The following is a 26,411-nucleotide window of genomic DNA, read 5'->3' as shown; positions in this document are numbered from 1 at the left end:
TCTTTGGACCCCGCTGTCTTGAGATTGATACAAAAACAAAAGGCACAAACCACACGCAGTTCCACTTTGTACTGCTATCTTTACCCTACATTTATATTTGCCCACATCTTTGTTGCTTTCATTTAAAAAGATGTGCACATATATATGGAATCTAAAAAAAAATATGGGTCTCACAAACTTAGGGGCAGGACAGGAAAAGACACAGATGTAGAGAATGGACTTGAGGGGGAAGGGTTAGCTGGGACAAAGTAAGAGAGTGGCATGGACATATATACACTACCAAATGTAAAATAGATAGGTTTTTTTTTTTACATCTTTATTGGAGTATAATTGCTTTACAATGGTGTGTTTGTTAGTTTCTACTTTATAACAAAGTGAATCAGTTATACATATACATATGTTCCCATATCTCTTCCCTCTTGCGTCTCCCTCCCTCCCACACTCCCTATCCCACCCCTCTAGGTGGTCACAAAGCACCGAGCTGATCTCCCTGTGCTATGCGGCTGCTTCCCACTATCTATCTACCTTACGTTTGGTACTGTATATATGTCCATGCCTCTCTCTCGCTTTGTCACAGCTTACCCTTCCCCCTCCCCATATCCTCAAGTCCATTCTCAAGTAGGTCTGTGTCTTTATTCCTGTTTTACCCCTCAATTTCGTTTCTTTTTATGGCTGAGTAATGTAGCTATTGGGAAGCAGCCGCATAGCACAGGGAGATCAGCTCCGTGCTTTGTGCCCACCTAAAGGGGTGGGAGGGAGGGAGACACAAGAGGGAAGAGATATGGGAACAATTGTATATGTATAACTGATTCACTTTGTTATAAAGCAGAAACTAACACACCATTGTAAAGCAATTATACTCCAATAAAGATGTTGAAAAAAATAAAATAAAATAAAAATAAAAATAAAAAGATGTGTACCCGTGTAGGTGTGGATTTAAGGGAGCAAGTTTGGCACTGTACCATAAGTGCACAAAAATGGTTTTATTTTACCAAAATGATTTCCTAAATGTTAAGTATTCATGTCCCTGGCATCTCTTCTTTAATATGGCTTTAGGATTTTTCATCACTTTTTTTTTTTTTTTTTTTTTGCGGTACGCGGGCCTCTCACTGCTGTGGCCTCTCCTGTTGCGGAGCACAGGCTCCGGACGCGCAGGCTCAGCGGCCATGGCTCACGGGCCCAGCCGCTCCGCGGCATGTGGGATCCTCCCGGACCGGGGCACGAACCCGTGTCCCCTGCATCGGCAGGCGGACTCGCAACCACTGCGCCACCAGGGAAACCCCATCACTTTTTATATGATGGAGAGAGGGCAGGCTATTAAGCTGCTTTAACATGGCAGTGAAGGCTCCTCCCTGTTCTGGACCTAACTTTCCTTTCACTAGTTTATTTTCCCTGACTTGAATCTTCAGACAGTTGAGAATTACTTTTTATACTCCAAACAGGCCCACTTTTTTCCTAGTTCCCAGATTTTACTTATGTTGCCATTTCTCCATCTTTAACCTATTAGTATTTCTACTCATTTTTCAAGTTCCATCTCAAATATAGTTCCCTGCATGAAAAATATCCCCATTTTCCCTCAGGCAGAGGTGCTCTGGTTCCCAGTTGTGCTCCTGGGGGACATTAACTCTGTTGCTGTATTACATTTCTCTATTCTGTATTCTGATTACTTAAGTGCGTACTGTCTTTCCTACCTAAAAGGAATTTATTTGTGTGCAAGCATAATTTATTCCTGTGCCTTTCAAAGCATTGACTAATTCAGTGCAAAGTATTCAATAATTTGTTTATTAAATTAGTTTGCATTAAAGGAGATAATGGAACTCAAATCAGTTTAGGGTTTTAAGGGACTTCCCTGGCAGTCCAGTGGTCAAGACTTCGCCTTCCAATGCAGAGGGTGCAGGTTTGATCCCTGGTTGGGGAGCCAAGATCCCACGTGCCTCGTGGCTAAAAAACCAAAACATAAAACAGAAGCAGTATTGTAACAAATTCAATAAAGACTTTAAAAATGGTCCATATCAAAAAAAAAATCTTAAAAAAAATTTTAGGGTTTTAAGATTAGGCCTTACAATTTTATAAGCAAGAGAATAGAAATTCATAAATCCATTGAGGTATACAGATTATGGGTTTAATTTATCCACTTACCTTTTTTTTCTATTAGGTGTGATTAAAATTAGTGGCTATAGTATGAGCTGATACAGTTCAAAATGAGAATGTTTGTCTCTTCGTTTCTCTTTTTCAGTGTTTGTACAACTCTTGGGCACTGTTGGGATTTGGTGATCATTGTCTTCTTGCACCCTAGTAGTGTTATGGGACTCTTAACGGTGGGAGAAATGTGTTTTTTTGAGGAAACCCGTTGGCTTGGAGGGAAAGTGAATGGGTGCAGGTAGCTGGCAAGAAGGCCCTAACTTGGAAGATACCTAATAGAAGGTGAGCTATGTATTTTAACAGAGTTCCCTACTCATCTCATTGTAATTTTTCCATCCTATATAATAGGGCGAGGTATGCAGTATGATCAGCAAGAGGTACAGTGAATTCCTGCCTAGCATGCAAAGTGCACAGGACCTGGTTACCCAAGTGGATAAACTATCTGATGACATTGACCTGCTGAAATCCAGGATAGAGAGTGAGGTAAGAATAGTTTGTTATATAGGGTAGGTGTGTAGGGAGGCAGTTCAACTTCCTGATTTCTAAGACAATTCAGTTTTATACAACTTTTAAAGACCTCACTTTCCTTATTGGTGAATGGAAGTTGAATTAGATGATTTTAGGGTAACGTCCAGTTTTAAAATACAAATATTTTCCAAACTATACTTTAATGGTTTTTTATGGTAAAAAAACCATTTTAAACTATAATAATAATGTCTTGTATTTTAATAGCACTTTATAAATTAAAAAAAAATCTCAGGATTTTATTGTCTTCATAATAAAACAAAAACAGATGAAGCACAGAAGTGAATAATTCGGCCTTTTCCCATATCATCTCCTACTTTAAAATGCTTATCTCTCTTAATGGCCAGCATTCTCTTATATCTGCAGCTGGCCTCAGCATATTAAAGCTTCAGCACAATCTTTCTTTCGGCCTTCTTCTGGAAAATTGGCTCAGATCGCCAATCACAACCACTCTACTTCCTGTCATAAAGCCACTTTCCCTGGACATGCAGAGAATCCCTACCTGTCTTGTAGTGTGTCACTTTGTGGGGCTAGTGCTTGCTATACTTCTTATGGAAAGTCTGGCAGGTTTTAAGAATGTTCATCACGTTTGCCAGAGCGCTGTCATCGCAAAGAAGTAAGCCCGTCTGGAAACAGGAATATCCATTTTATAATTTAAAAAATATTTTTCACATATATTATCTCACCAGGATTTTTCCCTTGCAGTTTCCTTCTAGGAAAAAAAAGCAGTTGAAAAAAATCAAGCTGATATTAGAGATTTAAATAAAGTAGGTGTCTTGTACCTCAATTTCTAAATTATCGGTCAGGGTGCATTGATATCCAAAATCAGGATGTTGAGGTATTCTCAAGATCCTAAAGGAAAGACACCGAGTCTCTTCTCTATGTGATAGTTACCAAAGAAGGAAAGGGAACAGATGTATTTTTTAAAATTCTCTATAAAAACTTGAATCACAAGTGGGGAAACCACTAACTACCTAGAAAATCTATTTAACAGTGAGTTTACCAGTCATTCTGGTTAGAGGTTTTAATAAAAATAAATCCATTACTCTACAACTCTGGCGCAGTTCAAATAATATTTTCAAAGTGTATTTGTCAGACAAATGAGTCAACAGTGCAATCTTAGACTGTGCTGTTAGAAATGAAGTGTCTGGAACAAGAGAGTAATGGGCTCTTTGTACCTTTTGCTGGCCAGGTTATGGCTGGTGAAATTTATTCAGTTCTGGTTGTTACGTTTTGAAAGGTTACTGGTCTCGATGAGAGGGTCCAGGCCTGAACACTGTACCATCTGAAGAACAATGACGAAACTCAGGGTGTTTAGCTTCAATGAAAAACACTTTCAGTATTTGCAGCCCTGTATTTTCATATGGGAGAAAGATTCAAATTTATGGCTAGAGAAGGGGAATTAGATTCAATAGGTGGACATTATAAAGGTGTTTATTGAGTTTATATATATATATATATTTGTTTATATATATTTGATATATTTATTGAGCATCTGCAAGGTGCCAGATACTGTGGTAGTTGGTGAACTAGACAGTGTTTTATTTCAAAATGTGAATCTCATGCCTGTTATAGATGAATAAAATAGTGTGATATACACTAAAATTGGAATAATCCAGTTCAAGAGAGCAGATGTAGCTAAGGATGGCTTTTTGTAGGAAGTAGTGTCCAAACCAAAATCTGAAGTGGCAGGTAATTAAGCAAAAGATGAAGGAGGAATGTTTAGGCAGGCGTAGGGGACAGCATGGTAGAGGCATGGAGGTAGTGGAGGGATGTCACTTTTGGAGAGCTGCAAGTATTCCATAGGACAGATGTTTAGAGAGTGTGGTGGGAGGAGACATGAGATGACATTAAAAAGGTAAGCAAGGACTGTGTGTATCAGTTTAAGTAGTAAGGACATTATCTTGATTGCCCTGTGGAAGCCATGGAAGAGTTTAAGCAGGGGAGTGATGTCAGATTTGAGTTTTAGGAATCCCATTCTGCTTGCAGTTTGAAGAAAGGACTTGAGGGAAAAGAGACTGGGAAATGAGAAGGCACTTAAAGCATTAGGAGGCAGTTAAAGTAAGCAGGCAAGACAGGATGCAACCTGCTCCACTGTCAATGGCGGTGGGAGTGGAGAAAAGTGGATGAATCCTAGGGACTTTCAAAAGATACCGGATCTCTGGGATTTGTTGATATGGGGGTGAAAGACTGCGGAGTCAAAGATAACTGGGGAACTAGGTCATTGATGTGTCATTCACTGAAACAGAATCTAGAGGAGGAGTAGGTTTTTGTTGAGTTTAAATATGGGGTGCCTGTGGGGTATACAAATGGAGCTGCACAGTTGGATTGTATGAAGATGGAGGCTAGACTGTTGTAAAGAAAGATGGGGCCAGGCGGGAACTTGAAATGCAATGGCTCAAACAAGAGAAATGCAATGGCTCAAACAAGACACATATTTTTCAATCGTAGTGTCTAGGCTAGCAGGCTGATTGTACAACCCAGGGCCTGGCTACTGTAGTGTAGTCTGTGTCAAGAACTGTGAAGGACAGTTTATTCCTCACAGCGGTAGCCAGAGGATGAATGTTTTTGCACAGTGCCGCAAGCCCTGGTTTCTACAGGGCAGTGTGCAGCGGGCTGTATGGATAGAAGAGAACTTCTGTGCTTAGGGAACCTGAACCTTTTCTAACGGGTAGTGAGCATGCTGGCATTTTGCTATGGAGGAAAACGCCATCTCTATTTTTCAAGCTGTTTACTACACAAACATTTTTGAAAAGATAGTCCAGAACAAAAGACAGTCAATTGCTTCACTTGCAAGATAGTGCAGAAATGTGAGAGACTCCTGAAGAATTGTCTTCCAGGGGTCTGTAGGGCAGTGGAATTGGCAACACCTGGTGGCTTGTTAGACATGGAGGATCTCAGGCCCCATCCCAGACCTACTGAATCAGAATCTGCACTTTAATAAGATTCACCAAGCAGTATGTATGTATACGTGTTATAGTTTGAGAAACACTGCTCTAGGATTTTGTTGTTTGCATGGTTGAAGTTGGTCTCTCCCCATGTCCAGTTATAACTGCAGGTTAAGGTCAAATAGAGGGAATAGAGGAGACACATCTGTTTTCTTAAGACTTGGAAATGGTACACATCACTTCTGCTTATATTCCATTGGTGGGATCTTAGACACGTGGTCGCATCTGACTGTGCAGGGCACTAGTACATATAGTCTAGCTGCATAGCCTTGTGCCCTTACTGTGGGAGAATGGGAGAATGGATTTTAGAGGATAGTTTGCATGTCACACCATCCATATACACATTAGGATGTTAGGAAAATGGTGTGGACATGAGGTAGCTGCACTTAGAAGTTGAAGCTATGGGAGTCGATGAGATTGCCCAGAGAGAGCGTGGAGAGCAGGGCTTTTCAGTACAGGCACAGCTGGTATTTGGGGCCGGACGTTCTTTGCTGTGGGGGCCTATCCGGTACACTGGAAGGTGTTCAGTAGTAACCCTGGCCTACTACTCACTAGGTGCCAGTAGAGCGCCCTCGATCTTGGCACGCCAGATGTCTCTAGACATTGCCAAACGTCCCTGGATCAGGGTGGGGTCAAGAAAAACGTTTATTTTTTGAGAACCGTTGGTTCAGAGTAATGAGAGGGCCAGGGAGAAAGGAATATCAGCTTGTGTGAAGTGATCAGAGGGGAAATTTCGCTCCCAAAAGATGAAAAGGAATGGCCAAAGAACCAGGAGGAAAATGAGTAGGTATTGGTGTCATAGAACTAAGGGAAGGAAAGTAGCAGTGTACTGATGCAAGGTAATACTGGTGACATATGCTTTGGATTTAGCAGCAAGGATTTGATTGGTATTTTGGCACCAACTGCTTTGGAACAGCTTTGGTGGAATGGTGGGGGTAGAAACCAGATCACATGAATTATAGAGTGAATGAGAGGTGAGAAAGTAAAGACAGTGAGTATGGATCACTCTTGCAAGAAGCTTGTTTGTGAGAGGGAGAAGAGAAATCAGGTAGCTACCGAGAAATAGGGTGGTTGCTAACGTGGAGGATACTTTGTCATAGAGTTGGGGGAGATTTAAAATCTGATGGGAGGAGCCATGCTCTAATAGGTATGCATATAATTGGAATGGAGAATGACTTACAGAGAAGTAAAAGATAGAGAAGAGAGGAAATAATTGGTAGTGCAAAGTCCCTGAAAAGGTGGGACAGAATGGGAGGTGGATTCTCACTCAACGTAGAGAAATCTTTCTATTAGTTAGAACTATTCAACTGAAGAATGAATATCACTTGGCAGTGGGGATACCAGTAATCCAGGTGGATGAGTTCTTTGATGAAAGATAACTGCTTAAACTAAGAATACGTGGTGACACGAGGATATTATGTTGATGGGAACGGGTATTCCTGCATAGGATAAGGGTTTGGGCTAAGTGGACCACTTAAAGTCTCTTCCTACTACATTCTGTGATTTTTATTCCAGTCTTAACCAGCATTTAAATTTCATCATGAATTATATTCACCTAATAAAGCTTATAGATTACAGTAAAAGTTTCATTTCTTAAGTATAGTATAGCTTAAAAGTACTTGTCTTTGGTGTGTGACTTAGGTCCGCCGGGATCTTCACGTATCAACTGCTGAATTTACAGACTTGAAGCAACAGTTGGAAAGAGACTCAGTAGTCCTAAGTTTACTTAGACAGCTACACGAGGTCAGTATACTCAAATCAAACTTTAGTGTTTTGGTGGTGAGAAAGTTATTTTTTTTTTCCAATTGTCTTATCATTCAATGGGTATCCCCTATATGGTATTTTTTCATAGTTTAAAAATAAACAAGCAGACAGACTTGAAATACTAGGATGTATAAAATAAAATACCTAATAACTATACTCATCTTTTCAGTTTTCTACTGCTATTGAGGAATATAATTGTGCATTGGCAGAGAAGAAGTATGTTACTGCTGCTCAGCGTCTAGAAGAGGTATTAAACACATTCTCTAAAGCATGAGCAATTAGTACTATTCTTTTTTTTTAAAAAATAATTAATTACTTTATTGGCCGTATTGGGTCTTTGTTGCTGTGCGTGGGCTTTCTCTAGTTGCAGCGAGCAGGGGCTACTTTTCATTGCAGTGGCTTCTCTCGCTGTGGAGCACAGGCTCTAGATGCGCGGGTTTCAGTAGTTGTGGCACGCGGGCTCTAGAGCACAGGCTCAGTAGTTGTAGCACGTGGGCTTAGTTTCTCCACGGCGTGTGGCATCTTCCCAGACCAGAACTCGAACCCATGTACCCTGCATTGGCAGGCGGATTCTTAACCACTGTGCCACCAGAGAAGTCCAGTACTATTCTTGTTTTAAGTAAATTTTGTGTTGCATGTATTCCTTATCATTATACAAATATATTTAATTGCCTAGGGTCCAGATGAAATGTTAACAATGATTCCATTTCACTACCAGGCACAGATATGCTTGAAGTTATTAAAATCCAGAAAATGCTTTGATTTAAAAATACTGAAATCTCTCAGCATGGAGCTTACAATACAGAAACAGAACATACTTTATCACCTTGGAGAAGAGTGGCAGAAGCTGATTGTATGGAAGTTCCCACCATCAAAAGGTGCTGCTGACCTCAGGTGGACTGCTTTGCTTCATCTGCCTGAACCAGTTTGGCCTCTGAATATATTCCAAATATTTTATATTGGGAGAGAGGAAGGTTTCATTTATTAATCTCCCAATTCTATATTGGGTTCTCATGTTAAGCAGAATGCTTGTTACTTCCCATGCATTTCTCTTTCTGTCCCTTTCACTGGGAAGGAGCAGAGAAGAGAGAAGATGATTGGGAGGGGTCCAGGTGGTGAGGCTGTGGTAGAGGAGGTGGTAACACTTTAAGACCACACAGTTTCCACTGCATCATAGGATGTGCCCGTTCCCAAAGCTCTAATCCCAACAGTTTATCTTTTCTAGAAAGCTTAAAGAAGCTGTTCAACCATTCTTTCTCTCTTGCTAAGGAAAAGGATAGGAGTTTGGCCCAGTTTTTTTCAGTCCTTGAAGAAGAATGGTGACAAAATCATGAGGTGGGGGATGCTTTGCAAGATGAAGAAATAGGATAACTCTGGCCCTGGCTTTTATTTATACTACTTGGCTCTCAGCCCCTCTGCCCACCTCTGGGTGTGAGCCCTCTTTGATATCTTGTTTACACAAAGTAAAACCTCTGAGGGTATATGGGAAGGACATGCCATTAAACCTGGTATATTTTCCAGCATTTAATCTTGAAATTTAGTCTGTTTCAGGGGAAACCTCACAGTCTGCCCTTGCTCCCTTTCCCATATCCACTATGGCCTTCAAATAAATTGTATATGTATGTATGTACACACACGCATGCGTGCACACACACACATACACATACTCACACACACATACCCCACCCTGTATGTATTAGGTATTTTCAAGGAAGTCATCTAGAAAATTTTAGAGTCTATTTCCAAGCAGACTGTAAAATTAAGAGAGGGTGGCAGGTGTGTTAATTCTTTGTTGTAACACACCCTGTGAAACTTGTTTGGCAGGCTGTTCTCTTTACTTCATAAGAGGGAACATAGAATAGGAGGCCTTGATTGAAACTAGGATCTCACTTTTTATTCTTTGCCTTCATTCTGTCATTCAACACATTCTTTTTTTTAACTGAAGTATGGTTGATTTACAATGTGTTAATTTCTGCTGTACAGCAAAGTGATTCAGTTATAAATATAAATACATACTTTTTTATATTCTGTTCCATTATGGTTTATCACAGGGTATTGAATATAGTTCCCTATGCTATACAGTAGGACCTTGTTGTTTATCCATTCTCAACACATATTTAGTAAGCAGTTATTGTATGCACATCATCCTACTTTGGCACTCAGTTTGATTCTTTGAACATACCAAAGGAAGTAATTTCCTGTTTTAAAGTGATGCCAAGGACATGTATGTAGTAATTAATATTTGATTGCATTAGAAGTGTATTATAGTAAAACCACATATTTAGGACTCTTAGTAGATGGTGGGCTCTCAGGAATAGAAATGGGAACATCTTGTATTGCTGAGACAGCTGATATTTTTTCCCTTTTTCTTAGATATCAGCAACTTGGAATCTTGCCTACAAACAGAACTTCATTTATGCACTGAACAATCTCAGAAAGAAGAGAAGACCCCCGTGCCACCCATCAGTTCTCTCCTCTTGGCATTTTCTCTTCTTGGGGAGCTACATACCAAGCTTAAGTCATTTGGTAATGCATAATACTTTGTTTCATTTACATGAAATTTCAGAAGTCCATTGTTAAAGGAATGACAGAAAAATTATCAGTATTCTCTGAATAATATTGATGATAGATCATAGGGTTTGACCTCATGATTTATCAAGTGGAATTGTATAAATATTACACTTTTCATTAAGGGCTTAGATCCTTTCCTTTTTTCTTTTTTTAAAGTAGCTGCTGGTATTTATTTTATTTGATTTTTTGAATAATTTAAATTAAAATCTGTAGACAATCTGGGAAACTTCAGTGGGAAAACCTGCAGTGCATAATGGGTGTTGGGTAATGTCATGGTATATGTATTTTAGTTGTCAGGCTCGAAGATCTTTTTTTTTTTTTTTTTTTCAAATAGCATTTTTTTTTTATTAGTTTCTGCTTAGATCTTTTTTTTTTTTTATTTTGAAGTGTCTTCTAGTGATTTATTTTTTATGAGTGTTCATAAAACTTTCAGGTCAGGTGCTGCTGAAGTATATCCTTAGGCCTCTGGCATCTTGCCCATCCCTTTTTGCTGTGATAGAAAGCCAACCTAACATCATTATCATTCGTTTTGAATCTGTGATGACTGACTTGGAACATCCATCGCCATCTGAAGTTTTTGCCAAGATCAGACTGGTACTGGAAGTGGTCCAGAAACAACTTCTAGGTATGTATCCCCAAGGCAGTGCTTTTATATTTTAGAGAAGTCGATATGGTTTTTGGAAGTAAATATTATTTTAAAGTGGATAAAAATGTCAGCAATCTGAGTGAATGGCGGATCAGACGTGAGTAAATTATGTCATGGGAACAAAGTAGTTACCTTTTTATTTCTTGCTCTATTTTTCATTCCTTCTCTGCCCTGTGTTGACAAATAGGGTCTTTAATGGTGCCCTAGAGTCTGTGTTTGTAATATTTAGTTGAATTTGGGGATGCATTTCCCTCATGGGACTTCTAGGAACATCACATTTTGGGACTCTTGCTTTAGTTATAGGAGAAGCAGAAATGAACCAAGTGCTGTTTTACATCTTTTGATGGGAAAATCCCCATCAACCTAGTTGATATAAACAAAATAGGTTTAACATAGGCAATGACTTTCATTCCATCTCAGCCTACTGGTTAGATCTTTATATATTCACCCTTGAAATAGTTTCTGTGTTGCTTGAATCATTTTTTGGCTGTCACACTATTAAAAGTAAAATTTCTTCTGGTGTTTTCTTATAATACTGTTGTTTTTAGTCTATTTGACTTACCTTCTTTTTGCTTTTCTCAATTGTCTTATTGAATAGTCAAATTAAGCATTCTTGCTGTGGAGAAAATAAAGAAATGCTGCTATTGTTTGTATGCCTTCCTGGCAGTCACATAATTTATTTATATATAAATTTATTTTTTTTAATCGAAGTACAGTTGATTTACAATGTTTTGCCAATCTCTGCTGTACAGCAAAGTGACTCAGTTATACACATACAGACATTATTTATATATAAATAATTTATATGTAGAGCAAGGAATTCTTTCCAGTTTTGACAGCAGAGAATAAAAAATTTTAAGACTTGTATAAATTACAAAAATCCAAGGTAGTTTTCTTCTTATTCCTTTACTTAGGGAGATAATACACCCTTATTTTTATTAGATATAAAAAAAAGTTGTAAGCAAAGTATCCAAGGATTGGAAGGAACTAGAAAGGTGACTCAGTACAGATATCTCTGATGCTCGACTCTCCTCTGTAACACCCCCATCAATTGGTCATATAAAAAACCTGAGCACCTTTAGTGAGAGGGAACTCACTTCCTCTTGAGGCATTCCATCCTACCTCTGGACAACTCTGAGTACTATGAAGTTTTTGTTTGTTGGTTTTTTAAAAAAATTGTATCTTCTTTCTTAAATGCTATTGCCAAAATGACCATTTTGGAAATTAAATCTTTAGGGTAGTTGTTTAAAAAATACGTTCAAAATATATGCCCTGTAGGGGCTTCCCTGGTGGCGCAGTGGTTGAGAGTCTGCCTGCCGATGCAGGGGACACGGGTTCGTGCCCTGGTCCGGGAAGACACCACATGCCATGGAGGCTTGGCCCGTGAGCCATGGCCACTGAGCCTGTGCGTCCAGAGCCTGTGCTCCGCAATGGGAGAGGCCACAACAGTGAGAGGCCCGTGTACTGCAAAAAAAAAAAAAAAAAAATATATATATATATATATATATATATATATATATATATATATATATGCCCTGTAATATCTGCTTTACGGATGCTGTTTCTAGTGTGTGGAGCTATATAGAAGTCTAATTCTTATTACACATGATGGACTTTCAAATTCTCTGTAGTAGCTGTTATTGCCTACATCTTATCACCAACATAAAACATCTTTAGTTTTATTTTTTTAATGAAATAGTTTTTTAAGTTTCTCTTATCTTCACTGATCTTCTGTGAATATATTCCATTTCTTCCATAGTCCTTTTATTAAAGTATGGTGTTCAAAACAGAACAAAGTATTCTAAGTATAGTCCGAAGCAATTCAGAATAGTATGGGATTGTTCACACCCTCATTCTCAGTATCATGCTTCTGTTAGTATAGCCAAAGGCTGTTATTACACAGTTAACTTACTGAGCTTGATGTCAGTGAAAATCCTATGTCATACTCAGTGCAAACTGCTGCTTTCCCATCTTGTACTTGATTTTTTGGCATTAACATTAATCTTTGTTAAATTTTACTTGATAAAATTTTACAATGTGTTTACTATCCTTTCTACTTCATATCGAATGCATAATTGATAATCATGTTTTCTTACAGTTTAATCTGAGTCAGTGATGGTACTATTACCTAGGATAGGGCTAGATCAGAGGGTGCTCTGGGGAATTCCAGTAGAAACCTCTTCCCAGTTTGATGTTGGTCCATTTAAGTATTCAACTCAGTGTTCTATTTGTAAGTTTTCTTAGTACCTAGGATATTCAGAGCAGAAGACAACTCACTGTTGCTAGGTGCTCTTCTAATCTCTTTAATATCTTTCAGTCAGTATTTCCTTCCTTCATCTTCTTGCCCTAAATAAAACCTGAGGATCGTATTTCGTGGCCTTAGTTCTTTTTGGAATCCTCTACTTTCTTTGGATTTTAGTTATTCTGAAACTTCATAAAGATTTTTGCCTTTCGTCTTATGTTTGTCTTTGGTTTTATGCTCTTTTCATCTTTTAAATATGTATTTTTTTCTCCCAAGTTTTCTGTATTACTAAGCATCATTGTACCAACAGCAAAGGAGCTTTTAAAAGAGGAGAAAAAAATTCTTTTGGAAATAATTTGGCAAAATATATAAAAAGCCTTAAAATGTTTATATCCTTTAAACCAAGGTTTCAACTTCTAGGAGTCTGCCTTGAAGAAATAATCTTAAATATATAAAACCATTTATGTATAAGGATGTTCATCATAATGTTATTTATAATATTGAAATACTGGAAAGTCATAAAATCTTGAAGAATAGAGAAATGATGAAGTAAATTATACAGCTGTATAAAAGACCACTTTGCATAATTATGTTATACTTTATTGATTTTTTAAAAGTAATTAGTTTTGAAGCTAATTGCTTCTAAAAAGCCAGCAACAAGCATCTATTAAAGGATTAAAAACTTTATTTCCATTAAAATCAGTTTTAAGTCAGGAATGCACATTATTATTAATATTTGTTAACATTGTTTTAGGGGTTATGGCTGATACAAAGAAGAGAAAATAAGTATGAATATTAAAATAAGGAGAAGAATTTATCTTTACTTGTAAATGATGTAATTGTATACCTAAAAAACCAAAAGACTACTAAAACTTTCATAATTAGTAAGACATTTACTAAGTTGTCTAGGTACAGTATAGATCTTTAGAAATCAGTTTCTCTCCAAACTAGTAACAATCAGTTGTAAATTAAAATATAGGGGCTTCCCTGGTGGCGCAGTGGTTGGGGGTCCGCCTGCCGATGCGGGGGGCGCAGTTCGTGCCCCAGTCCGGGGGGGATCCTGCGTGCCGTGGAGAGGCTGGGCCCGTGGGCCGTGACCGCTGGGCCTGCGCGTCCGGGGCCTGTGTTCCGCGGCGGGAGGGGCCCCAGCGGTGAGAGGCCCGCGTACCGCAAAAGAAAGATATCTTATTTATAATGGCAACAAAATCTATGAAATTCTTAAAAGATAAATTTAATAAGAATGGGAAGAATACATGTAAAGGAAAGCATAAAACTTACTGAGGGTGTAAAGTAAGGGTAGGCTATCGTGGATTAGAAGACAGTCTCAAAAAATTGTCAACTCATTCCAAACTAATGTATAAATTTAATACATTCCCAATCAGATTCTTGTTATATATTTTTCCAACTTGACAAATTAATTACTCTAGAGCTTACATCAAAAAATATATTTATGAGACTTGCTAATAAAGATTTGCAAAACACTAGTTGGAGAATTTTATAATTAAAACTATGTTCTTGACATAAGAAGATCAGTGGAATGAAAAAGCGTCCATAGATAGTGGGAAGCAGCCGCAGAGCACAGGGAGATCAGCTCGGTGCTTTGTGACCACCTAGAGGGGTGGGATAGGGAGGGTGGGAGGTGGGGAGATGGAAGAGGGAAGGGATGTGGGAACAGATGTATATGTATGACTGATTCACTTTGTTATAAAGCAGAAACTAATAAAAAATAAAAAATTTAAAAAAAAGGAGTCCAGAAGTAGAGCCAAGAATAAATGAGAATTTACCATTTGATCAAAGTCACATTTCAGTTTAGTGGGACAGATAGTTTACTAAATAATGGTGCTAGCAAAATTGGCTATATGGAATAAGACAAAGTTAGATTCCTGCTTCGTACTTCATACAGAGATACATTCCAGATAAATTAAATCCCTATATGCAAAAGGTAAAACAATAAAAATGTTAGAAGAAAATTTACAAGAAGACTTGAATATTCTCAGGAAGCTCAGAATGCATAAAGGAAATGATTGATAAATTTGACTACATATAAATGTTAAATTCTGTATGGTAAACAATGCCATAAACAAAGTCAAAAGATAATATTATACTGGGAGAAAATATTTGCAGTACATTGGCAGACAAGGAGCTAATAAAAGATTTTTTTTCCAAAGAGAAAGAACATAATAACAGAAAAAGGGTAAAAAATATGAATAGGCAGTTTATGGAAGAAAAGGTGCAAGTTGTTAATAAGCATAAAAATATGTATTGCTTAATCTCCCTAATAGTGGAATGGAAATCACACCATCAAAGTAGAACTTTTCACTCCTAGGGTTGACAGAATTCAAAGATCTGTGTGAAACACTTTCGGTAAGAAAATGGAAGGGTAGTCTCCTTCATCGCTTTTGTGAGTTTTTTAGAAAGTAATCTGCAGCTCTATAGTTATGCTAAAATATACATCGCTTTGACCCAGGTATCCCACTTTTTAATTCCTTACTATGTGATATCAACAGTGTGTATGTTTGCGTGTATGAGTACTGTATATACTTGCATACTGGAATGTGCATCATTTGAAGAATGGTGCAGCTATTGAAAAGAAATGAAGTGGAGCTAGATATAGTGACCTCAGAGATGGCCACGATCTATTTTTAACGGATAAAAAAGTTACATGTAAAATCTATGGCATGAACCCATTTTATAAAAAAGGAAGTAGCCCCTTATATGAATGTTATATTAGTTTGCTAGGGCTTCCATAACAAAATTCCACAGGCTGTGTGGCTTAAACAATAGAAATTTATTCTCTCACAGTTTTGGAGGCTGGAAGTCCAAGATCAAGGTGTTAGTAGATTTGGTTTCTCCTGAGCCCTGTCTTCTTGCCTTGCAGACAGCCTTCTTACTGTCCTCACGTGGCCTTTCCTCTCTGCATGCTCATCTCTGGTGTCTCTCCTTTTCTTAAAAGGACACTAGTCATAGTGGATTAGGGCTCCACCGTTATGACCTATTTAAAGGCAAGCCCTGTCTCCGAGTGCAGTCACACTGGGGACTTCAACATATGAATTGTGGGGGACACAGTTTAGTCTGTATCATGTGTCTGTGTGCATGCATGTGTGTGTGTATTATTAATGTGAGGGAGGAAGAATACAAACCAAACTCTTAACTCTGGTTACTTGGACACAGAGAGAGAGAGAGAAGCTTGTGGGTATGGAGAGGAAAATTAGGCTTTTTCTTTGTAAACTTCACTGGTGTTGGCTTTGTCACAACAAGCATATTTTGCTTTTGCCACGAATGATTTCCTAGAAAGTATACATTACTAAAATTTACCAAGAAATAGAGACTCTGAACATACAAGTAGTTGTGGAAGAAATTTGAAAGGTTGTTAGATTTTCCATTAAAAAGGCCACCATCAGGCACATACGGTTTGTGGCTACATTCTAGGTGCTCTTCAAATTACAGGTAATCCCTTTGATAATCAAGCTCTTTTGGTCAATAGCAAAAGATGGATAAGTGCCTTAATTAATTTTTTAAAAACCAGCATAAATTTGCTACCAAAATGTACATGCAGAGAAAATATATGGAATGATTTTACCAAGTCATTTTATCGCTAGCTAAATTTACAAGCTCAGATCCCCTTAAAATCACATTTTTGGTTGGACATTTAATTGTAATTTCAGGTGACTAATTTTGTCAATTCTTCTTTGAGAGGAAACTTGACAAATTCCTAATGTATTTGTCGAAACTTCTCTTAATATTGTCTGCTTTATCATCTTAAAAATTTTTTTGCACAGCAAGAAAAGTTTTGTTTTGCTGTGTTTTAGCAAGCTGCAGCTGCCATTTATTGTCAACTTTGTGGCATATTTTCTTCCAGTCTGTATTTTCCTTTACTGTTCTACCAGTTCTTCTAGATTCTGCACCTTCACTTGATTCTGCGTCAATAGTGTAGCTTAGTTTTAAATTTAAAAGTTTGTTTATAGTCATTCTCGTAAGCTAGAAAAATCTATCATCGTGAAACTAATAAGCATTTCAATTTTACTTCCGTTTTCGGTTTATTATAGGTATCACTGTAACCTGTGCAAAATACTCAAATAAATGCATTACAATGTTACATTGGTGCATAGGAAAACTAAGTCATTCGAGCGGAATGAATCTGTTTACACTGACTACATCGAAGGTGTGTTTATATGAAATACCAGAAGTGATACACATGCCTGATGTGAGCCAGTGCACCTAATAGCTTACATGATGCGATGGTGAAAGTGAGGCATAGTCTTTTCAAAGCAATAAAATTGTGTTTAGCAGAAAAGTATTGTACGCTACTTCCTCTGTTTGTTTTTAGTTTAAAATTTTAATTCAGAAAACGTACAGAGGTCCCGTGTACTCTTTTTTTTTTTTTTTCCCGTACGCGGGCCTCTCACTGTTGTGGCCTCTCCCGTTGCGGAGCACAGGCTCCGGATGCGCAGGCTCAGCGGCCATGGCTCACGGGCCCAGCCGCTCCGCGGCATATGGGATCCTCCCAGACCGGGGCACGAACCCGTATCCCCTGCATCGGCAGGCGGACTCTCAACCACTGCGCCACCAGGGAGGCCCCCCGTGTACTCTTCACCCAGTTTTCCCCAATGTTAGCATCCTGTGTAACCAGAGTATAGTATCAGAACCAGGAAATGGACTTTGTTATGATTCACAGAGCTTATTCAGATTTCTCCAGTTTTACTTGCACTCATTTGTGTGTGTGAATAGCTGTGCAGTTTTCTTACATGTGTAGATCCATGTAACTACCACCACAATCAAGATATAGAACTGTTCTATCACCACAAGGCTCCCTTGTGCTACCCATTATAACCACACACCCTTGCTTCCATTTTTAAACTTAATTTGAAATTGCTTAAAATTGAAAAAAAAATGAGTTCGTCAGTCACACCAGCCCCATTTCAAGTGCTCAGTAGCAAAATGTGGCTGGTTGCTATCATGTCGGACAGTGCGGGCCTAGACTTCAGATATTGTAAGATATCTCAAGGCTGTGAGGTAATATGGCCACTTTCTTTTAAGGTTCTTATATATTGTTTAGTTAATTAATGGTATATTCTAAATATAACTCCCTCAAAATGTGTTAGAAAAAGCCACCATAAAATATACCGTGGAAGAGATACTGAAGTATTCTGTTTGGTAGGCTAGATATTATGCTATAATGTAAGGTGTTTATTGATATTTTACTTAGGATAAACACTCAGATCCTTTGCAGAGATGAAAAAAAGTATATTTATTATTGGAGAACTTGGACTTTATTCTAAACTAGTTTCAACTTGGTATGCAGAACTTCTGAGTGCTTCATATAATCAGATCTGTAGATCAGCAGTAGATGATTATAATGTAGATGGCTTAATACCTTATAGAGAACAGGCAGTCATACAGTGCAGATGATTCATTTGAGCAGTGAAAATAAAATAATAATTGTGTGTCATGCTTTTCCCATGTAGTCTGTTGAGATAGCTATAGAATTATTCATGCTGTTTTCTTCCCTGTCATCTTAAAATTAAAGAATTCTAGAAAACTAGGGAATTTGAGAATATGTCCAGACCGTGAAGAGTTTCTTGTTTAAAACTTTTTCTTTTGAATTCAGATTTGCCTCTTGATGCTGATGTAGAAAATGAAAAAACATCTGAGATCGTATTGGCTGAGATGCTTGGTGACATGATCTGGGAGGACTTGTCCGAGTGCCTCATTAAAAATTGTTTGGTTTATTCTATCCCAACAAATAGCAGCAAGTTACAGCAGTATGAAGAGGTAAGAGCAGAGGTGTCACAGAAGGTCTGAAGAGACCGTAGGTTCCTGTTGGTGTCCTTTGTTTACCTTGGAGATCTTTTGTTCTTTAGTGACATCTTTAAGAAAATTATTCATAAAGTGTGGAGGCAAATTCCCTCTGACTTCATGTCTCTTTTGGCTTCCTACCTTTTGATTGGGTGGGGAAGTATGTTTTGTTATTAAGTACGTTTTCTTTAGTAAGATACTTTTGAAAAACAGCTGTTTTTCTATTTGTGTCAGCTATAGTAGCTATTATGTGACGCTTTACTTTTTGGCTTCTTTTTAGTGTTTCCTCGAACACTACAGTAAGCACAGTAGTCCCCCTTTATCTCTGGGGCTACGTTCCAGTTCCCCCAGCGAAGGCCTGAACCTGTGGATAGTACTGAACCACATATGTACTATGTTTTTTCCTATACTAATGGGCAGGTAGTGTATATAGCATGGATATGCTGGACAAAAGGATGATTCATATCCTGGGCAAGACAGAGCAGGATGGCGCAATATTTCATCATGCTACTCAGAACAGCCCACAGTTTAAAACTTAGGAATTGTTTGTTTCTGGAATTTTCCATTTAATATTTTCAGACCATGGTTGACTGTGGGTAACTGAAGCTGAGGATAAGGGGGGACCTACTGTCTATTTATTTAAAAATGTTTGCACCTTTACTAAGCAGAGTCAAAAACTTCTAATGAAGATGCTCTTCCTAATGAATTTCAGGCTAGAAAAAATGAATAATATTTTTATACCTAGTAATTGATGGTCTTTTCTAAAACTTAAATGACCAGCTGGTCCTTGTTCTTTCCTATACATTGGATTTGAAATTTTAGTATTGGAAAGGAACATATGTATTTGATTCTTTTCCTTTTTTTTCTCTTGCGTTTCTTTCTCAGGTCATACAGTCCACTGAAGAATTTGAAAATGCCTTAAAGGAGATGAGGTTTTTAAAAGGAAATACTACTGATTTGCTGAAATATGCCCGTAACATCAATTCTCATTTTGCTAACAAGAAGTGTCAGGATGTGATTGTGGCAGCCAGAAACCTAATGACCTCTGAAATTCACAACACTGTGAAGGTATTGGGGGGTTACAGGGTGTTACCTTGTATTAGGAAGCAGCTCATTTTTGCGATGATTATGGTAGAGTGAAAGAGCACTGAGAGTTGCTGAGCTCATTGAGGCGAGTTATTAATCTTCTTAAACATTAGTTGTCTCATCTTTAAAGGGGTCCTAATTCCTACCTCTTTAATAGGGTATTGTGGGGTCCAGATGAGATAATGCACATAAAAGCATTGTATAAATTTAAAAAGCCTACGTGAATGTAATAGATGACTGTTGTTGAAATCAGAGAGTACATCAACCCATAGAGTTTTCTCAACTTTATCACTTGAATTTTTAGTACACAATTTCGTAACAGGTATTGTTATATCCAGAGATTATATCCTGTTGTGAAATGTTGACTTTATTGCTTACGCCAATAGAGGTGCTAGTTTTGAAGTTAATAAAAACAAATAAAAAGATGTGATCTTTGTATGGTATAAACAATTATCTGTCAAATCCATGGACAAATTAATTTGCATTGAGGGTAATTTACTCCTTTGACCTTAGATAATTCTGTGTATTTTTTTTAACATCTTACATATATAAAATAATATTTGACAAATGTAAGGTGTTACTTAGATTAAAAGAAGACATACACTAAAGTAATCCCTTAATAGAAAATTCCTCAGCCATTTATCTGTTATCGCTGAGAGGACTGCGCTCTTCCTCCCTCTGTCCTTTCTGTCATCCCCTGTTTTCCTGGGGGTAGGTACCCTGTTATAGTGTCCACTTCAGTAAAATATTAAATTAGCCATTTGAGGTGCACAGATATTAGCACATTTTGATGTAATCTTGGGTTGTTAAGGGAGCCGAAATGCACTCAGTACCGGGAACTGGGCTGCAGGTTTCTTTCACATGAATATCACTTATGTCACTCCTGTGCACAGAATCCAGTGGCTTCCCGTCTCATTCAGAGAAAGACCCAGTAGCCTTGCAGTGGCCTGCACGGCCTCCTGTGAACTGTCCCCTTGTTGCCTCTGACTCCGTCTCCTGTTGCATTCCTCTTCAGTCACTCTGCTCATTTGCCAGGCCGACTCGGCTGCAGGACTTTTGAACCTCTTTTTCCCCCTGCTTGGAATATTACCACAGACGTGCTCCCTTTCCTGACCACTCTTGTAAGATTGTGACCTCCCGCTATTTCCTGTACTCTTTCCTTGCTTTATTTTTCTTCATATCACTTATTATCAGTAAATATTCTATATGAATTATTTATTGTTTTTCCCCTCTAGAAAATAAGCTCTATGAGGGCAGGGTTTTTTTTTTTCCCTGTTTGTTTTGTTCTTTACTGTTTGGTGTACTGTTGTATCTGTAGCATCAAGAAAATACCTGGTGCATACTACTATGTACTTAGTAAATATGGTAAATGAATTAATATATATCCCATTAACTCTGTTATAACTCCTTGTTATAAATAGGATTGTCACTAGGTCACTTTGTGACTCTGGGCTAAATCTTTTAACCTTGTTGGACCTCATTTTCCTCTTCTGTAATATGACAGAATTGAACTAGATAATCTCTGAGCTCCCTATTCAACTAGTTCTGACATTTTATAAGACTGTATTTTCCCCCCAAGTACCCAAATCCTAATGATGTAGCTTCCTCTAGATCAGAGTTTCTCAGCAGTGCCACTGTTGACATTTGCGGCCAGATAATTCTTTGCTCTGGGGGCCTGTCCTGTAGGATGTTTAGTAGCATCCCTAATCTCTACCCACTAGATGCCAGTAGCACCTCTCCCAGTTGTGATGTTTGTATTCTCATTTAATGTCATAACAGCCCTATGAAGTAGACATTATTATACCATTTTACAGATGGCAAGTCTGATGACTTAAACATTTTTATTAGACTTGGAGCTTCTTCTGTCAGAAATTTTCCATAGAGGTCCAGTATGTGCAGAGCAGAGCTGCTCTTCTTGCAGTAGGAACCTGCTGCTTCCACCTGCTTAATCTCTCCTTTTGTTGGCCCCTGAGGCATCTTTGAGAAGCAAGGTTTGAAAACCATTATTGTAGTGCAGTTTCGTCATATTACAATGAGAAAATTGAGGTCAAGAGAGGTTAAATGACTTTGTTAAAAGTTAGGGTAGAAAATATCACTGATGTTTCCAAACTAGAAGCCTAGTGTTCTTTCCTTTAGTCTTGACCAAGTCTGGGAATTTTCATTCTGTGTAAATGTTAGGGAAGCTTTTTTGGTTTTTGTTTGGAATTTTGTTTTTAAGAGCAGTGTAAGCTAGCCTGAACGTGCTGTTTCTTTGAGTAAGCCAACACGTGTTTCTGGTGGGAAATGATTTGTTTAATGACAGTGGAACACAAGTCATACTGGTGTGTGTTAATCTAATAGTCTAACCTGAGAAGGAGGATTTTTGAAGGTCCTTTCATTTACCTAAAATCTTGGGCCAGTTTCACAGCTTTGCTGTTTCCACCAAGAGTGAGAGTGCACAGAAGAACTAGAAGAATGGCACAGTAAAGGGATTGCTTATTTCTTATGATGTGCTTTCACCCAGGATTGAGTAGTCATTAAAGTCCTGCCATGTTTACTCAAATCTTTTAATTATTCTGTAGATCCACAGCTTAATCATCATGGAAGCAACTGGTATCTTATTCCTCACTGTATGCTTGCATTTGGATTATTCTGAGGACAATGCATTTTCTTTGTTTCTGTATTTGACTCTTAGATTACTCCTGCTTCTAAGATAAGTGTGCCAGATTTACCCAGTCCTGCTGAGGATGACAAGCTACAAGTACAGAAAGTGTCCACAACTCCATACAACGAAGTGATGAATTTAGAGCCTGAAAATACGTTGGACCAACATTCCTTTTCTTTGCCCACATGCCGCATCAGTGAATCTGTGAAGAAATTAATGGAACTCGCCTATCAGACTTTACTGGAGGCAACAACTAGCAGCGATCAATGGTACGAGTTCTGAGTCCTCTGAAAATGGCAATGACTTGGTTAAATGTATATCTAAACTAGACATTTATTAAGAAAATTAACTGGAATTCTTTGGGTTTTCTTATCTTATTAGTTAATATTTCTTTCCCTAGAGAAAAGTATAGTACACAGGTATGTATTGACAATTAACTTTTATTTACAATAGCATACAATCTTACAACAAGGTATGAGAAATAAAAGCATTGTAGGTATGGACAAATGGGTTTGACATTAAAAATTGTTAATCACGTTTTAACAAAAAGCCCTTTAATTTTTGTTTACTTTTAACTTTATTTGACTTCAATGATATTACATGAGAAAGTGCTTGTGGAGAACTTAGAATGCTACCTGGGAAATAATTAATACTCAGATGTTTATCAGTATTGGTGGTGGTGGTCTTAGTGATAGTTGTACCATCTGTTTCAGCATGCTCTGGCCCTTTAGCTTAACATTCATTTTACCTTTTGAAATCTAGGCCCTAATTAATTTCATTTTAAATGTTAATTTTAAAGCAATAATAGTTTGTTGGGCAGCCAAAGGTAGAAGGAAAAGAATGGAATGCACCAAAGTTCTGATTTCTCCCTTTCAAGAAGATTTCTTCTAATCAGTATTGTATTCAAGGTACCCAAACTCAATCCATATACTTGCACATTTGTACTGAATCTCTTTTTGTTTAGTAGGCTCTTCCCATACTCCTAAACTTTATAAATTGAGGAGAAAATGGTAGCCAGTAGCCCAAGTTGATTATAGAGCAGATTTACAAAAGCCTCTTTAGTTTGGATCTGTGTGCAGTAGTATTTTTACTTTTCATCCTCATAGTAGAAAACAGTTTCAGTTAGGGCTTGACTTAAATTGCGTCTTCCTATGGGCTTCTGGAGTTTCCGTTTTTATCTCCGTGTACAAACTAACCCCTTTATTTCATTCTGCTCTAGAAAGAACATGTTCACTAAGATACTTCCATGACTTTAATGAATCATTATATTCACAAGTCCATCCAGTTTTAAATCTAAGTAGGAAGAAAAATACACATAAAAGGAATTATGCACTCCTTTGGCAGAGTAATATAGGAGTGACTATTTCATTACATGGCATTCACCTGAAATGTACCAGACCAGAAGTTAGGGATGCAAGGCAATTTTTCCTAAGAGAATACCAAACAATATTTTCATATACTGAATGTCTATGGACATTCTTCCCACCAAAAAAATAGTTTTAACAGGATAAACAAAAACACAACTACATTACAACAACTCACTTTTCCTATTATCAAACTTCAAACAGCAACACATGCAACAAAAATATGAAATAATTTAGTCAGGTGTCATAGTAATCAAGTGGTAACAGTGTTTTGGGGTATAGTGACCATGACTAATTTTTCAAAATTACTTGTGGAATTCCTGTGATGTATTCAAGGTACATAGTTTAAGATATTCTTATGTAGAAGTAAGCTACACAAACCTTCTATTTGCTCTTCCTAAGTGCTTTTTAATCATGATCTTTAGGTGTTCTAAGACCAGATTTAAAGGGCAAGAAAACTTGAGGTTGGATTCTATCCCAGAAATGTTGATTCATCTCCTTGCATTGGGGTGAGAAGGAGGGAAGGTGGAGGCTGAAAGGCAGTCTGGTTCCGACAGTACCAGTGAGTGCCTTTATTGATACCTTGCCCTTTGCACAGTGTGTCAGTGAGGAGGTGACATTTGCTCGAGGCTTAGCTCCATTTGTCACTGAAGGGGTACTCTGGGTACTGGCAGAACACAAACTGATAAATGGAATAGAGGCTTTGGGTTGAATGCTGCTATTCTTAATATTATTAATGGGTCCAGGTTTTTAGACCTGTAGTCTAGTTAGTGAATACCGGCTGAGAATCTATGCCATCTAGAGCAATGGTGTTCTCAGCAGTGACCAAGGCAGCTGTTCTCTCCAGCTGTAGTTTTAGCTGCTGACTCTCCCTTCAGGTGCACTGAGTTTGAATTTTTTTTCTCACTGCCAATATATCCTTCTGCATTTCTGTTGAAACTGTGTTTTCCTTTTAGTGCTGTTCAACTTTTCTACTCAGTGAGGAATATCTTCCATTTGTTCCATGATGTTGTGCCAACGTATCACAAGTATGTGCCACTGTGTCTGACTTCTGTGTGATATTGTAGGTCTAAAATGTTTGTGAGTCAGGTTAAAACCAGTAATTTTATATTCCCACCAAAGATAATTGGTTACTAAAATTCACAATAAAATGCAGTAAACATTTACGTTACATGTTTAAAGGACATTGGTCATCTATTAATAAATTAATAAGGGTACTATAATCTTGCAGTATAGTAGGTGACACAGATTTAAAGACTCAAAAGGACTTTACCCTTTTACCGATGGTAGGTACTTGCAGAACTGTCTCACTTTATTTGGTTACAAAACAAAAAGGTCATCCATCACTCCATACTGCTATCCAGTAAACATCCCACATTTTCCCTTGGCATTCTTAGCTTTGCAGACTTAATACCACAAGAGATTGCTATTTAACTGTCGATCAGCCGCTCTTAGCAATCTTAAGCTGTATTTACCTGTTTTTTAAGGTTCCTCTTAATATTAATCTGAGAAGTTACTCATAACTTTAAGCCTCCAGGAGTTCTCTCTGTTATCCAAATTAAGTGTTTTGGATACCTTTTACAAATGTTTTAAGTAATATGTCAACAAAGCTATTCCTTAGTCAAGGACTCTGGTTTCAAAGAAAAAAATCGGTTTATTGTTTATAGTATTTTTTAGTTCAGATTTTTGAACAATTGAGATGTTTTTAAGTAGGGCCAGTTATTGTTTTTGTTCTAAAAGACAGCTTATTTATTGTAAACATTATTTTTATTTGTATTCTCTTTGCTGTGGCTTAAAACTTTTATTTCACTTTCTACTTAGGTAAAGGAAAAAAAAACATCTTCGGGTCAGTTAATAGCCACGTGCTTGGGGATTCAGAGACAGTTGGCTTAGGGGTTTTCATGCTTAGAAACATTTTTCACACTGGTGTGGAGTTAGATTTGCCTCTTTTTCCGCATTGTATGATCTGGGAACTTTATGCTAGACCAGTGGTTTATAAACTTCAGTGTGTATCAGAATCACCAGGAAACCTTGTTAAACTACAGATTGCTGGATCCCATGCCTGAGGTGTCTGATCAGTAGGGCTGGGGTAAAGCCTAGAATTTTTAACAAATTTCCAGGTGATGCTGATGTTGCTTGTCAGGGGACCACACTTTGAGAACCACCGTTCTAGATTAGAGTTCGCAGCTTTGGCAGTATTTTAGACTCTTTTATGGACCTTTAAGAATATATATTTGCTTAGGCCCTACCCCTAGAGATTTTGATTTATAGGTATGGTTTAAGATTAAACACATCTCTGTTTTTTAAAGCCCTACAATGATTCTGATGTGTAGCCCAAAGTAAGGACAACTGTCTTAGATTGTTAGTTTCCAATTTTGTATATTCTAGCCTGACATTGAATCAGCAAACTAGGAAGTATTAGTTGAATGACTGCTAGTGGATATGTAGCAGAGGTATAAGACAAGATCTCTTCCCAAGCTGGGTAGGTAGACTAATATGTGCAGAAGAATTAGAGCAGTGATTTTCAATCTTTTATGAAAATTTAAAATCACATGGGAAGATTTAAAAACATATAAATGCCCTGGCTTCGCTCAGAGGTTGTGATATAATTTGTTTGGGGTGACGTCTAAGCGTCTCTATGTTAAAATTTCTCAGGTGACCCTAATCCGTAGCCAGCTTTGAA

General features: G+C 37.8%; 1 protein-coding gene across 1 annotated transcript in view; it reads left to right on the top strand.

Moving 5' to 3' along the window:
• ZW10 (zw10 kinetochore protein) overlaps positions 1 to 26,411 on the top strand; it is a 33,879-nt gene that overhangs the window by 755 nt on the left and 6,713 nt on the right. The window contains exons 2-11 of the mRNA XM_082628717.1: positions 2,491 to 2,625; positions 7,257 to 7,358; positions 7,549 to 7,626; positions 8,098 to 8,257; positions 9,753 to 9,905; positions 10,384 to 10,575; positions 18,447 to 18,610; positions 19,520 to 19,702; positions 22,395 to 22,633; positions 24,685 to 24,756. Of these exons, the coding sequence (XP_082484843.1) occupies positions 2,491 to 2,625; positions 7,257 to 7,358; positions 7,549 to 7,626; positions 8,098 to 8,257; positions 9,753 to 9,905; positions 10,384 to 10,575; positions 18,447 to 18,610; positions 19,520 to 19,702; positions 22,395 to 22,633; positions 24,685 to 24,756 (1,478 nt within the window). The remainder of the gene's footprint in view (positions 1 to 2,490; positions 2,626 to 7,256; positions 7,359 to 7,548; positions 7,627 to 8,097; positions 8,258 to 9,752; positions 9,906 to 10,383; positions 10,576 to 18,446; positions 18,611 to 19,519; positions 19,703 to 22,394; positions 22,634 to 24,684; positions 24,757 to 26,411) is intronic.

Source organism: Mesoplodon mirus (assembly GCF_964341445.2).
Source record: "Mesoplodon mirus genome assembly, chromosome: 7".
NCBI classification, from domain to species: domain Eukaryota; kingdom Metazoa; phylum Chordata; class Mammalia; order Artiodactyla; family Ziphiidae; genus Mesoplodon; species Mesoplodon mirus.
This window is presented reverse-complemented; position numbering and strand designations above follow the sequence as displayed.